The sequence below is a fragment of the Alosa sapidissima genome, chromosome 23, assembly GCF_018492685.1.
Source record: "Alosa sapidissima isolate fAloSap1 chromosome 23, fAloSap1.pri, whole genome shotgun sequence".
NCBI classification, from domain to species: Eukaryota; Metazoa; Chordata; class Actinopteri; order Clupeiformes; family Clupeidae; genus Alosa; species Alosa sapidissima.
The window spans coordinates 20314532-20327949 of record NC_055979.1 but is presented as its reverse complement, the minus strand read 5'-3'; the positions used below and the strand labels follow the sequence as shown (position 1 = coordinate 20327949).

The window sequence follows — 13418 nt, the reverse complement described above, 5'->3', positions numbered from 1 at the left end:
TTTATTGATCCCCAGGGGAAATTCAAGGCAAGGCAATATCATAGCAAATATAGCCTATGGCGATGGCAGCTTAAAAAAAACAAAACATTTATTTCACTCATCTCACTGAAATTAACGTAGAATGTGCCCTGTTGTGCAAAGATATTAATTGCAGATGATCTGCATCTCCGTTAACCGAAAGCTAGTTTTCATCTCCATTGTTGACGTGAAATATGTCTCCATAGTGTCAGTAAAGAGATAACATTATGCAGTTGCAGGTAGCCAATATTCACGTCACCGGAGTCAGAAAGAAGCTCCCAAGACGGGCCCTGCTTTGTTAGGTATTTCTGTCCCTCCCAAACTGTGCTAAAATTGTGTAGGCTATTTAACAGCCAGAATTTAAAAAAAAAATATGCCCGGGGGAGGCCTTTTTATGATCCACACTACCTCTTACAAAATAGGCCTACTCCAACGTCCACCTAGCTCTTGTGACGTAGGCTATGAACTTCTACAACACTGCCTACAGAGTAGCCTACAATTGTCAGCAGTCAGTAACAGCATAATGTGACTTAATGGCCTGTGTGATTGGGATGTGGATTGCTCATTTATTATGAGTAGGCCTATAGGCTATGGTATGGTATGGTATTCTCTCCGATATAATAAATACAACACATTGGGTTTGGCAAGAAATTTGGCAATACTACTTTCACACAAGTGATGGCACCCCTGCTTGGAGACAGAAGATTAACCGTTTTGCTTTTAAGGATTTCATCTGCAATGGGGAAAAATGGAACGACATGTATGCTTACTTTAGTGCTGGACTTGGACTCGGCTTGATCAATAGGGACTCAACTCGGACACTAGGGACTCGAACCTGGACTCTGACTCGAGGCATAGTGAGTTGACTACAACACTGTCATATGATATTCTTATGATAAGGATGTGACTCCTTAAAAATGAGCTTGTTGTCTTCCTCTCATACCTCCTTTCCATATCACCACTGTAGGATTTTTTAGGGGTATTTTTTGTTTCAGCTCTGTAGAAGTTCTTGAAAATCGTCTTTTTATGTGTCCGTTCCGGCAGTGTAGACACGCACAAATGGCCGAGACCCTGTAAATCTACGCCTGAGTTTCTGTCGGAGAAAATTCTAGATTCTAGACTTTAAAGAGGAAAGGGACCATCCAACTTGCAAATACTACACGGTTCAAATGCGAGCACGTATAATGGTATAGGGGTGTATTAGTGCCTACGACAATGCTGAAAGATGTACAGGTTTGTGATCATTCAGACATTTTTTTTTTACTGGGAAGACCTTGAATATTTTAGGAAAACAATACAAAAAGGTCCCTTTTCCTTTTCCTGATATTCATACACTACCTGTATATTGAGTGCTTTACTAAGCTTCAGCTGTGAGTCTCAGATGTCCATCATGCATTTTTGTGTTAGAGACATATAGCTACTGTATCAGAAAATAACAATAAAGTTTTGTGCCCTCAGTTTGCACCGATCAGCCCAAAATGGGCCTCTGGCTCATGGACTATCAACATTCAACAAACCTTGTCTAGATCCTTTCCCTTTCCTGATATCTTTATCTAAGCTGTTCCTAATTAGTAACTCAAGACATTTACATTACTTGTTTGACATTGACTTGTGTTTGAGGGTTTAAAGAGATAGAAAAATGTTATCATGGACAGATTAATTGTTGATAACCTTTATGAGTCAATGAGAACTGCTAGTTGGGGCAGCCGTGGCCTACTGGTTAGCACTTCGGACCTGTAACCGGAGGGTTGCTGGTTCAAACCCCGACCAGTGGGCACGGCTGAAGTGCCCTTGAGCAAGGCACCTAACCCTCTCACAAGTCAATAATCTTTTTTTTTAATCATATGGTCGCTCAGAAAGTACACTATTAATCCAGAGGGTCCACCACCCTCATAGTCTGGCTGAATTTGCAACCTGATATGTTTATTGTTTATACATGACGGTAATAAAAAACTAAGAACTGCAAGAGTGGGCTTGATCAGGTGCAGTTCGCCAAAAGGATTGCAACAGTACCTCATTTTTGAAAATAGGGCACACTGATCAAAAGTTATCTGCATTAACGCAACATCCAATAAGCCAAAACACATAAAGCGGTTCCTATGGTGGTTGCTAGTGTCACATTATAGTGGTAGTTGCTAGGTTGTTGCTAGGGTAATTAGGATGGTTGCTAGGGTGTTGCTAGGGTAAATATGGTGCTTTCTATGGAAAAAAATGCATTTGCTATGGTAGTTGCTACGGTAATTGCTGTGCATCGATATTGCATGCTTAGTGCTGTGCGATGTTGCTAAGCAACCAGTGTTTACAGTATTCCTCATTTGCGAAATGGATGCTATAAGGGGTTAGCCGCTATTCTTTTCTTCTGATAGAAATGCCATTAATTGTTTAGTTAAAAGTATTGTTCTTGAATAGAAATCACTTGAAAACAATGTCATGATCTTTTATAAGTATTATTTAATCACTTGTAACCTTGTTTTAGCGAATGTGTAAGAGAAATCAATAACTTTAGCATTCATAGTGTCTACCGTAATGTAATATAAACAATTATATTGTAGGTTATTATTATCAGTCCACAATGCGTGGAAATGATGTCATAACCTTCTGTTGTGTGTATTATTTAGACAGTTGGATTGGTCATGGATATTCCCACGGGTGTTGTTCGGCCGTAGCCACAAGGCCGGAGGCCGAGTCTGGCAGTTAGAACTGTGATGTCATAATGGGTCAACATTCCGCCATTCATTTCAATGGCAAAAAAAGAACAAGGGGTAGTCACAACATTTATACAAGCAGGATACACCGGTTCGGGCCTGAATTTGTAGAGTTGGAGCCGTGTCGATAGCTCAAATGCTCTAGGAGCAGAAGCGGTGCCAAAAAACGATGGAAAAGAATAACAAGTACACTTAAGAAGAACAATTGCTTCGCCATACTGTGGGTTTGATCAAGCCCACTAATTGTTCCAAATTCCTTAAATAAATGAATATTTCCCATTTTCAGACCCCCTATATTTTGTCCACAAACTCTAGTATGTCCAAATGTTCTTCAGAGGTCTTAACAAAAAGCCCACAAGCTCTCAACAAAAAGTTGTATGTAGACGTACCAAAAGGGTCCCTTAAGAAAACATTTGGCAATCACGTTTAATAGTCAAACAAAGGCAATTCAGTGGCGGACAAATAACGGAAAATCATAATGGCTGACTGATATCATGAAAGGAAAGAATAGTGACATCAGCCGTTGTGTTACAACAGATATAAGGAGTCAAGTTAACTAAACAAAAATGCTACAACAAAGCAAATGCTAGTTTGCACCAATAAAAGCTTGAACGCATGCAACGTGTCTTTTGCCAATTCTATGGTGTCTTGTGGCAATCTCACACTCTATTTTCTGGTCCAGACCAAAGAACTACACAGTGCATAGCCTGTGTAGCCAGTGAGTTTTCTGGCGTTGACCATCTACCATCACAATTAATTTGAAGGAAAAAAAAGAAAAAAGAATGAAAGTTGAAGAATTCCTGCACACTGTCAAATCATACTCTTAAATAATACTTAAATTAAACTCTTAACATACAACACAACAGCAACACACAATGATGACTTATTCTCTCCTGAAAAGTAAGAAACAAAAAAAAAACAATGAAATCGCTGACATTGTCAAAGGACACACATCATATATGTTCCATTTGCTATCAGACGCATGATATGAGGTCAGGTTGCTTTATCAGACTGATTAAAAAAGCAAACTGAACTGAGGGCCACGCATATAAAAAGGGACAGGTTCTACCGATGCTTCACTCAGCTCCAGGTGAAGGTTTTGAGCAGAACAACAATCATGAAGGCTGCCATTATCCTGTGTGCCGTGCTGGCACTCTCCGAGTGCATGGTCAGGTCAGTAACTTTGTTCTTTCCCCAAGTGTTGTGCCCAAAGACCTCTAACTGCCTAGCAGTACAGAAAGCTACAACAAACTAGAAAGGCTGATGCATGGCTCCGTGTTGAGATTTGGGTCTCTCTTTCTCTTTCCAAGGATCCCTCTGAACAAGGGGAAGACCGCCAGGGAGAAGCTGGAGGAGCAGGGCCTGTGGGAGGAGTACAGCAAGAAGTACCCCTACAGGCCCTTTGCCAAGTTCGGCAGCTACGCTGTGGGCAACGAGCAGATGACCAACGACGCTGATGTAAGTCAACAATCTCATCTGAACAACAGTTCACCATTTCCAATTAATAGGAATTGCTGTTATTGGGTCTGAACAGACTGGAAACCTCACATTTGCCATGTTCTCCCACACAGCTGGCCTACTACGGTGTGATCTCCATTGGAACCCCCCCTCAATCCTTCAGAGTGATTTTTGACAGTGGCTCGTCCAACCTCTGGGTGCCCTCTGTGTACTGCAGCAGCACTGCCTGCAGTATGTATAGAGTTCACTCAGCTATATACTGATTAATGAAATAGTAAACCAGAAATTGTGTAAAGATGAAAATCAAATGCAGTTTGAAGTTAACCATCAACAACAAACATAGTAATGACGTGTTTCAATTAACCAAATAATTGTTCTCTTTTAGACAACCATCAGAAATTCAACCCCAGCCAGTCCTCTACCTTCAAGAATTCTGGACAATCCCTGCAGATCCAATATGGAACTGGCAGTATGACTGGATTCCTGGGCTATGACACCGTTGCTGTGAGTGTTGTGAAAAATGACTACAATCCTGTGTTACAGTGTTACAAAACAACATACAGCATATAAACAAAATATTCAGCAAGAAATTAAGAAATATTTGCAATTTCATCTAAGAACTGCGAGAGTTTGACAACTACTGAGAGGTAAACGACTCAAAAAGTTGAAATTACCCAAACTCTCCAACCATCTAAAACATCACAAAAGCTTCCTGTAATTTGTCCTTGCTAGGTTGGAGGTATCCAGGTGCCCAACCAGATCTTTGGACTGAGCCAGACTGAGGCTCCCTTCATGGCTCAGATGCAGGCTGATGGTATCCTGGGCCTGGCCTACCAAAGCCTGGCTGCCTCCGGAGCTCAGCCCGTTTTCTACAACATGGTCCAGCAGGGCCTGGTGCAGAACTACTTCTCCGTTTACCTGAGCAGGTACCAACAACAAACCTCTAACCAAAACTAAAACCCTACAAGCCTGAAAACAGCAGGGGACTCCTCGTGCTAATGGTGCATTCCATTTGTACTCGCAAGTAATTTTCCGAGACATTTCTTTGAGTTGTAAACAGAACTCCCTGAATATTCCGACTCGTCAGTTCCTTCAAACTCAGACTACCCAGAGTTCAGACAACTGAAACGCAGCATAATCATCAGTTTCAATACAGGCCTGGATCTCTGTGACAGATGTTCGAACCTTTGTCAGTGCGTTTCTTGAAAGTAGCTGATGTTATGAAAGTAGCTGATGTTATGACATTTACATTTCCGCACAGCAACTCAGAATCCGGAAGTGAAGTTACCTTCGGTGGTTATGATCCCAACCACTTCACCGGCAGCGTTGCCTGGATTCCCCTGTCCTCTGAGACCTACTGGCAGATCACTGTTGACAGGTACACTAATAAATGTATGGGTAATAAATATATATGTAATGCAACCCCTGCTTACACAAAGCAGCGAGAAGTAACTTTTTAGGGGCCAACATGTTCACATAAATGAGCCTCAAAACAGTTGGAATTAATATATAAATGATGTTGTAGTATTGTTGTGTATTGCAGTGGGTATTAATCAGAGTTTTTCTGATTGCAGTGTGACCATCAATGGTCAAACTGTTGCTTGCAATGGTGGATGTCAGGCAATTGTGGACACTGGCACTTCTATGCTCGTTGGACCCACCAGTGACATTTCAAACATGAACAACGCAGTCGGTGGTGTAAGTATAACCAAGAGCTGAAGCACTATTCTAAGTTATCGTGTATAAATGTGAATAAATAATAAAAATTAAAAAGCTGTTAAAAAGCTTTACAACAGTTGCCCTACAAAGCTTACAAGCTATTGGTGTTATGCATACATATTCATCACAATTCAACATTCAAAAACATTCCTCTAGCTTTAAATTTTCACCCAACCGAAAATGCTTTTATTCGCTTAAGTAAATACTTCTGTCTGGTCACAGGCCTCGGTTCAATGCGGCAACATCGGGAACATGCCTGACATTACTTTCAACATTAATGGAAATGCCTTCCCCCTCCCTGCATCTGCCTACGTCCGTCAGGTAAGCGCTGCTTTTAGAACAGACGTAACACTAAAAACGTTCTACACTATGGCTGCTAGGTTGTATAAAGGGCTGTAGGAAATACTGTGGCAAGGTGAATGTTTGACATTTTCTGAATCTCATTCTCTGCAGTCCAACTACTACGGCTGCAGCACTGGATTTAGCGGAAGTGGAGACAGCCTCTGGATCCTGGGCGATGTCTTCATTAGGGAGTACTACACCATCTTTGACATGGGCTCCAACATGGTTGGTCTGGCCCAGGCTGTGTAAAATGTTAATTTTTGCTTGTGACAGAACAATATGATCACTTGCAGCTGTAATGACGTTTTAACAACATTTGCTGCCTAATGAAAGTATATATAGAAAGTAATAGTGTCTCATGCTGAAAGAACATCTTGGCTATTTACATTCATGTAAATACATACATATATGTAAACTGAGAAAAAACGGTGCTGATTAAAAGCAATTAAAGCATAACAGTTTGGTCTTACTTTGTGATGCACATACCACACATCTTTGCAGTCAAGTGGCTAACTGACAACTGTTGTTTGTTTTGAGTGTCTAAAGAAGTAGACAGTAAGTCTGGGACAGAAGCTGGACAATAGTTTGCTAAAAATCTTAATAAGGAGGCAGGTCTTGTGTCCATGTCCCAAGTCCAAGTCAAACTACCTTAAAATAGTGTTTTCTCCTACTATTGAACTGAGAAGGCAGAAGTTCTAGCCTCATCCATTCAATAATTCCATCAGCCTTTCAATGGGTTATAGAACTTTATTACACAGCTCTAATGCTGCAGAATGCTTCATTCACTGGAATGGGCCTTCCCAACGTTCGGTGGTCTGCTATTCCTCGATAACAGACCATTGCTAAGTATAACAGACCGCTGTCAAGGAAAATTAGTTTTGTGCTTCTAATTCACTCCTTTCATATCACTCCGCAAGTAGTCCGGTGACTTCTTGCAATGGGATGCGAAGCGGAGGGCCGTTTAAACCTCGTAAGTGCATTCCTTTCTGTGAACAGACCACCGTGGAGTCCATTATCCCGCTTATTCCACTGTTTCCACTTGCGTTGTGCTCATTTCCTGTTACAATTTAAACATTTTAATCGCTAAAACTGTCTTGTTTGTAGAACTACTTTCTTACGGCACATATCAACTAATTTCTCAACTTGCAGGACAATTGTGCCGTTACTAGTCCTAAATGGATGGTTGCTACGGCCAAAGGCCAGTCGTTAGTTCTATCTCTCCCGTTGTCAAGCGGGCGTATCAGAAGATTCTGATGAACTTTAGCTTTGAAACATCGCTATTTTACTTAGCCTGCTGTCATCCATCTAGCTAAAAGCCACCTCCGTCATATTCTACAATGTTACTATGTTCTGAACGTCTGCATTTTACAGCTCGGATGCAACGTGACAGTTCATATAAACTTCACAACGAGTTCAGCGAATTAATATACAAGTGTGATACAGCCAAAAAAATGGATCTACTTCATAGGTGTCCAAATAACATACGGTTAATGGTCGTTCTAAATTACGTAGGATAATGGGAAATTCAACCAAGCAGTGGAATAATGGAAAATAAGTCCCTTCAGGATGAAACAAGACCGTCCTGTTCACCCTGTTGGGACTTATTATCCCTTACGTAGCTGTGTGACTAGTGACAAATTCCCACTCCCCTGCAGTGAGGGGTGCTATGGAATAAAACTCCAAACCAGCATGAGGATGGGCAAGAGGCCTTGATCTCCAAGACAACAACTAATCAACAATATCAAATCTGACAACATATACGGCGATAGAGACAGAAATTAAAGGGAAAGGATGATGGCACACTTTGTCCATCTTCACAGTGTCCTACATTTCTGGTGTACCTTAACAGCAAGTACTTAAGCATATACTGAAGGTAGCTTACCCTGGGGTCCTTCTGGTTGATGATAATGGCCAGCAGCAGACCATCAGGAGAGAGCGATGACACCAGTGCTCCCCGGGACTTCACAGGGCAACAGGGAGTGGCTAGCTGGCCCAGGGGGTACGTCTTTGTCACCCAGAGTACGTCATATCCCACAGGACTGAGAATCAAGCAAAATTCTACGTCAGAAACTAGCAAATAAGAGAAAAAAACAATGCAAGTTGCTTAAATGAAAAGCAGTAATGACTTTTAACAATATGGACTTAATACAGTGATAAGGACCTTTAACATAAAACTAGCAAATTAACAGACTTGCCTTGAACACACCAAAACCACCACACTCAGTTCACACAAGAGTATAATGTTCCATACACATATTAAAATATTTGCATGGTTCTGAGGCAATGAAATTATAACCAGTCCTCCCTATAGCCCAGGGGTATTCAATTAAACTTCAGCAGGGATACGTTACGGAAAATTTCCTCAAGCAAACGTCCAGAGCCTAGTTGCATTAATGTTTAATTTAGTCAACAGTGAAATCAAATAAGTAGCATCGGAAGGCAACATTTTAAATGAGGAGAATTAGGAATAAAAAAAAAGAGTATTAAGATCTTAAGGTAAAATTGGACTTGGGCTGAGACAAGAGGAGGGATATTCCGTAGCTGGTTCCTCAAACCTCTCCAACAACAATCAGCACAGTACATTGTTGGACAGTAAATTAATGTGTTGACTGTTAAAATTCTGGTGGGTGTATAATTTTGCCCTCTTAAATCATAAATGTTCTGTGCCCTCAGCTCACTGTTGAATAAGTAGCCTATGCTTGCTCAAAAGATTTGTGCTTTGTCTAATAGTGGTTTTTCACATAGGCGCTTTTAATAATCGCTACGGTCTCAGAACATATGAGGGTCTGAAAACATGTAAGGGTCAGTTCAATCATTATTAACAGCCCTGTTCTCGCTGTTCAGCTTTCTCCTCTTTAAGCAAGCCATGATTTGAAATACTCAACTTATTCATCTGACTGTTTCTCGTCTCATCTCCTCTCCTCTTTCGCTTTCCCTGTCAGGCTGTCAGTGAGTCTCTTCACCATCGCAACTTCACTCACTGACCCAACTTTACCAGAATGCACAGATTTGATTGGCTGAGTAGCAGCAAGCGAGATGATGGTTCCTAAAGCTACTGAAGTTAATGCTGTTATTGTTATACCAGAACATTTCTGATTTGAAATGATCAGCGAAATAATTGAGATTATGGGTGCGGGTCGCATCAAGGTCCAGATCCAGTCCGCCTATTAGTGACCCCTGCTCTCTGAAACTCACTGACAACACCTGAGCCTATCACTGCCTACCTGAGCTTTCTATCCACTCCTTCATCCCACTGAAGCTTCAGGAAGGTGATGCTCAGCTGCTCTCCAACGCAGAACACGAAGGCAATCAAGCAAACATCTCCAAGAACCTGGCCAGGGACACAACAAACATCACAGACATCTCCGTACAAATTTATCTGGCACATACAATGACACAATGGTCATGTAATGTTCAATATTCATGTTAATAAATAAATATAAATATAAATATAAATATAAATAACTAGACAGTAGACAAAGGAAGGTTCTCTGCTTATGTCGTTTAGCGACAATCCGATGCAACCAGGCCAGGACAGACACTTTAGAGAGAAGGAGAGGGACGCCGGTGCAGCTCAGATGTCTTCTTAATTTTCTTTATCATTTACTAAAAGGTGCAAAACATCATTAACTTTGACTTTGACTAACGTTTCGATGACTCTGATGAAGATGTGACTACACATCGAAACACTACAAACTAGACAATTTGTTTGTAAGGGCTTCACAACATTTCTAGTACCCCTGTATAATCTGATTGGCTACTGTGTTTATTACCTGACTCTGGATGAACAAACTGTGGCAGATTGCTTCCTTATCAGCGACAGACGGGAAAGCTGCGTTAGACGGGGCGTGGACCTGACTCCAGCGTCCACTGACTGTGGCCCCACGAACCGCGCTGAGCTCCAGGGGAGACATACACTCCCACAGAAGCACCTGTCCCGAGAGGGCCAGCAGAAGCACTCGATGGCCATCCCCTGAAACCTGCAGAATGAGGGGTACTCCATTCTCTACACAAACAAACAAAAAGACAAACACACACACAGAGTTTGTGTCTTCAATCTTGATTCTATCTATGATGTTTTACATGCTTTAACTTGTTCCCAAAGCAAAGCCACCAAAGGGGATAGACCTGTACAACATGAATTGCGATGCTCCAAAGCAACAGTAAAACATATACAAACATACTGTGTGGAGACACACACACACACACACACACACACACCTTTGACTGCAGTCAACTGATGAATCACATCTGGCACTGGAGCGCTTGTCTTGAATAAGTCTGTGTCTTTACTCCACAGAAACAGATCTCCAGAAGTAAGCACCCCTGCCAACCACATACCTGCCAGAGTAATAAGGACAACTTAGGCTTATACAAACCACGTCTGAATCAATGTGGGAGGCTACGGCTAGAGTTAATCTACTAACCATTTGGCGAGGTGGTCATTAGCACCACACTGGGGAGCACAGATTGCAGTTTTGGATTCTTTTTCTTAGTACGTCCGGTCACCAGGTTGACCTCGTTGATGCGGTTGTCATCTAAAAGGAAGACATTCTCCTTCTCCTGCAAGGAAACGATAACACCTCTCAATGACTCGTCTTAATACTAGTAACGATACTCTTGGTTATTAAGTAAAATAAGCAATCTTACCATTCCTAACCAGCAGAAGCGCGGCCATGGCTTCTTCCCTTTGATGCTGGATGAAAGCACCACTTCCAGCTTCAGCTCCATGTCCAGTTCCTCTATTAGAAAAATTTTGACTCTCCCCTTCACCTCGTTTTATTACAGTATCCATTCAGGACAACAGTCTCCAAAAGTGTTTACGAATGCTAGCCAATGTTTTGTCCATTTGGGGAGACCTAGACAGTGATGTATACTTTAATTCAAGTTTAATCATTTAGCGTTCCTTTATGCCTGAATACATGGCTGGATAACTAACTGAGGTGATGACCATTAGCTAGTTAACTCAATTATGTGAGCATAGTAAAAGCAACGGTAACGTTATCAAACGTGTAATCTTTTGCTAACGTTAAAACCATCAGTTAGCCTGGATGGCTAGCTGTCCGACATAATAGTTTGCCCTTACTACAACAAAGTTGGAGATATGTAGAAGTGTCTATAGATAAATATCGGTATTGAGAGTACCAAATACGATAAATATTTTAGTCCCCGGTGTTATTTTTAGCATGCAAAGCAAACAGACCATCTGACAGACCGGGTAGCATATGTTTGGAAATGGTCCTGTGATAATTGAATCGTTAACGTTACGTTAGCTAACGTAAACCTTTCTCCACAATGCTAATCTGCAGGAAAACATTTAGAATTGCGATATTGTTTAAAAAAAATCCACAAACAGCACCATATCACTTACCACGAACATTTGTTGTGAACCATCAGTTTTGTCTGTGAGCACAACCATAACACTGAACATTTCGAATCTCCCTCCGCTTCCGGGTACTCGGAAAGCAGATTCTATGCTGGTGTGCTTCCTTCGCGGGGAAGCTACAGGGTTGCCTGGTAACTCAACTGGGACAGTGTGCTGACTTTTTTTTTCTTCAGCTGATGGATGGGGATGCCTACCTAACTACCTAACCTGTCTCTAAGAGTGCTCATTTCCAACAATTGTGTAAGGATAGAATATAAGACATTGAAATTAATACATTTCACCATTACATTAATAATTTATTTATTAAAATGTATTTTAATTTCATAAAATATTTCCTTGAAATGATCCCTTGTCCAGGGACCTGGAAGGGTTTGTTGATCATGATCATTACATTTTATGAGAGACCCTTAGGCCTACAGCACAGCGCCCTTGAAATTCTAAATTTCCCCCACCTTTTGCACCCTGCCAATGATCCTCAGGGGTGGCTTTCTCCTTGCTGGGTGTGGTTTCGTGTTAAATTATGTAGAAAACTGAAGGCTATATAGCATGACCTCTGGGGGTGACTTTGTCTGTTGGAAAGACTTCATGATTTATTTTTTACTGGGCTTTTGTCTGGGAAGTGTAACCCATCACGCTGAAGAATGGATGCAGATGCGTGGGTCGAGTCCTTCGCCAGAGCTATCATGTGCTTACTGGGCATAGTGGGGAACAACTGGCTAATGTTCAGGTCATTACCAGGATTTAAATCACAGCTGAAGACTAACGATGTCCTCCTTCTCAATCTTGCCGTGTCCAACCTCATCACCAACTACATGGTAGATCTACCCGATACCATAGCTGACTTTGCTAGAAGCTGGTTCTTGGGTCTGACCTACTGCCGAATCTTCCGCTTCTGCGCTGACCTGTCGGAGACGAGCAGCATCTTCTCCACCCTCTTCATCAGCGTGTTCTGGAACCAGAAGCTGGTGGGCTCCCTGAAGCGCGGAGGGGCCCCGATCCGCCTGGATAACCTGCGTCTGGTTGCTGCCCTGTTAGGTGGAAGCTGGACGGTGGCTATCGTCTTCAGCATACCCCATCTCATCTTTGTCTCGGTGGATGAAAGAGACGAGGAGATAGACTGCGTGGATGACTTTCCCTCTCCCATGGCGCACCAAGTCTACGAGATCCTGTACCTGAGTTTGGCAAACGCCATTCCTATTGGTGGCATCGTCTTTGCGAGCATCCAGATTGTGGCCACCCTTCTGCAGAATCAGCGGCGCATTAAAGGAACTGGAGCCGGTGGAGCAGCGGTGGCAGACAAGCCACAACAAGGAGCCCCAGATTCGTCTGGCCCAGGCCAAGCACCAGAGGACTCCAACGCTCAGCCACCTCCAGCTCCATCCACCATTTACACTGGCGCCCATGAAAGCCCTGTCCAGCAGCAACCACGGGTAGTGGTAGCACCCAAAGCACCAGCCAAAGGCGGCAGCAGTGGGTCTAGTGGCCAGGTGCGAGCCGCTAAGAGTGTGGTGGCGGTGGCCTCTGTCTTCCTGGTGTGTTGGCTCACACACCTTCTTCTCCGCATCACCAGCAACGTGAAGACGTCGGTGGTGGTGGTGGAGGTGGCAAGCTACATCGCGGCGTCCTACACCAGCATCATCCCCTACATCTTCTTGTACGGGGTGAAAAAACTCACCTGTACCTGTAGATAGTGAGATGGAAACAACTAGAACAGCCTATTGGGCAAAAATAATCATGTATAAATAATAAAATGTAATAAATCATGTATATATATTTATTTATATATGTAT

At 42.3% G+C, this 13418-nt stretch overlaps 3 protein-coding genes across 3 annotated transcripts in view; 2 read left to right on the top strand and 1 right to left on the bottom strand.

Annotated features, from left to right (window-relative positions):
- The window catches only part of cplane1 (ciliogenesis and planar polarity effector 1), a 75628-nt gene extending 63893 nt beyond the window's left edge, over positions 1 to 11735 (bottom strand). Inside the window, 7 exon segments of the mRNA XM_042081643.1 lie at positions 8125 to 8281; positions 9467 to 9573; positions 10016 to 10248; positions 10464 to 10583; positions 10670 to 10805; positions 10893 to 11101; positions 11614 to 11735. Of these exon segments, the coding sequence (XP_041937577.1) occupies positions 8125 to 8281; positions 9467 to 9573; positions 10016 to 10248; positions 10464 to 10583; positions 10670 to 10805; positions 10893 to 10973 (834 nt within the window). The 5' untranslated portion in view covers positions 10974 to 11101; positions 11614 to 11735.
- On the top strand, positions 3841 to 6737 carry LOC121698366 (pepsin A-like). The gene is made up of 9 exons (XM_042080399.1): positions 3841 to 3896; positions 4034 to 4181; positions 4295 to 4412; positions 4567 to 4685; positions 4914 to 5107; positions 5443 to 5559; positions 5756 to 5879; positions 6123 to 6221; positions 6354 to 6737. The coding sequence occupies exons 1-9, from the start codon at positions 3841 to 3843 to the stop codon at positions 6489 to 6491; spliced, it is 1113 nt and encodes a 370-aa protein (XP_041936333.1). The 3' UTR covers positions 6492 to 6737.
- A 328-nt stretch (positions 11736 to 12063) lies between the features above and the next one.
- LOC121698684 (C-C chemokine receptor type 7) lies at positions 12064 to 13337 on the top strand. Its single transcript, XM_042080988.1, has one exon. It carries the CDS (start codon positions 12270 to 12272, stop codon positions 13317 to 13319), a length of 1050 nt encoding a protein of 349 aa, XP_041936922.1. The 5' UTR covers positions 12064 to 12269; the 3' UTR covers positions 13320 to 13337.
- The last annotated feature ends 81 nt before the right edge of the window (positions 13338 to 13418 follow it).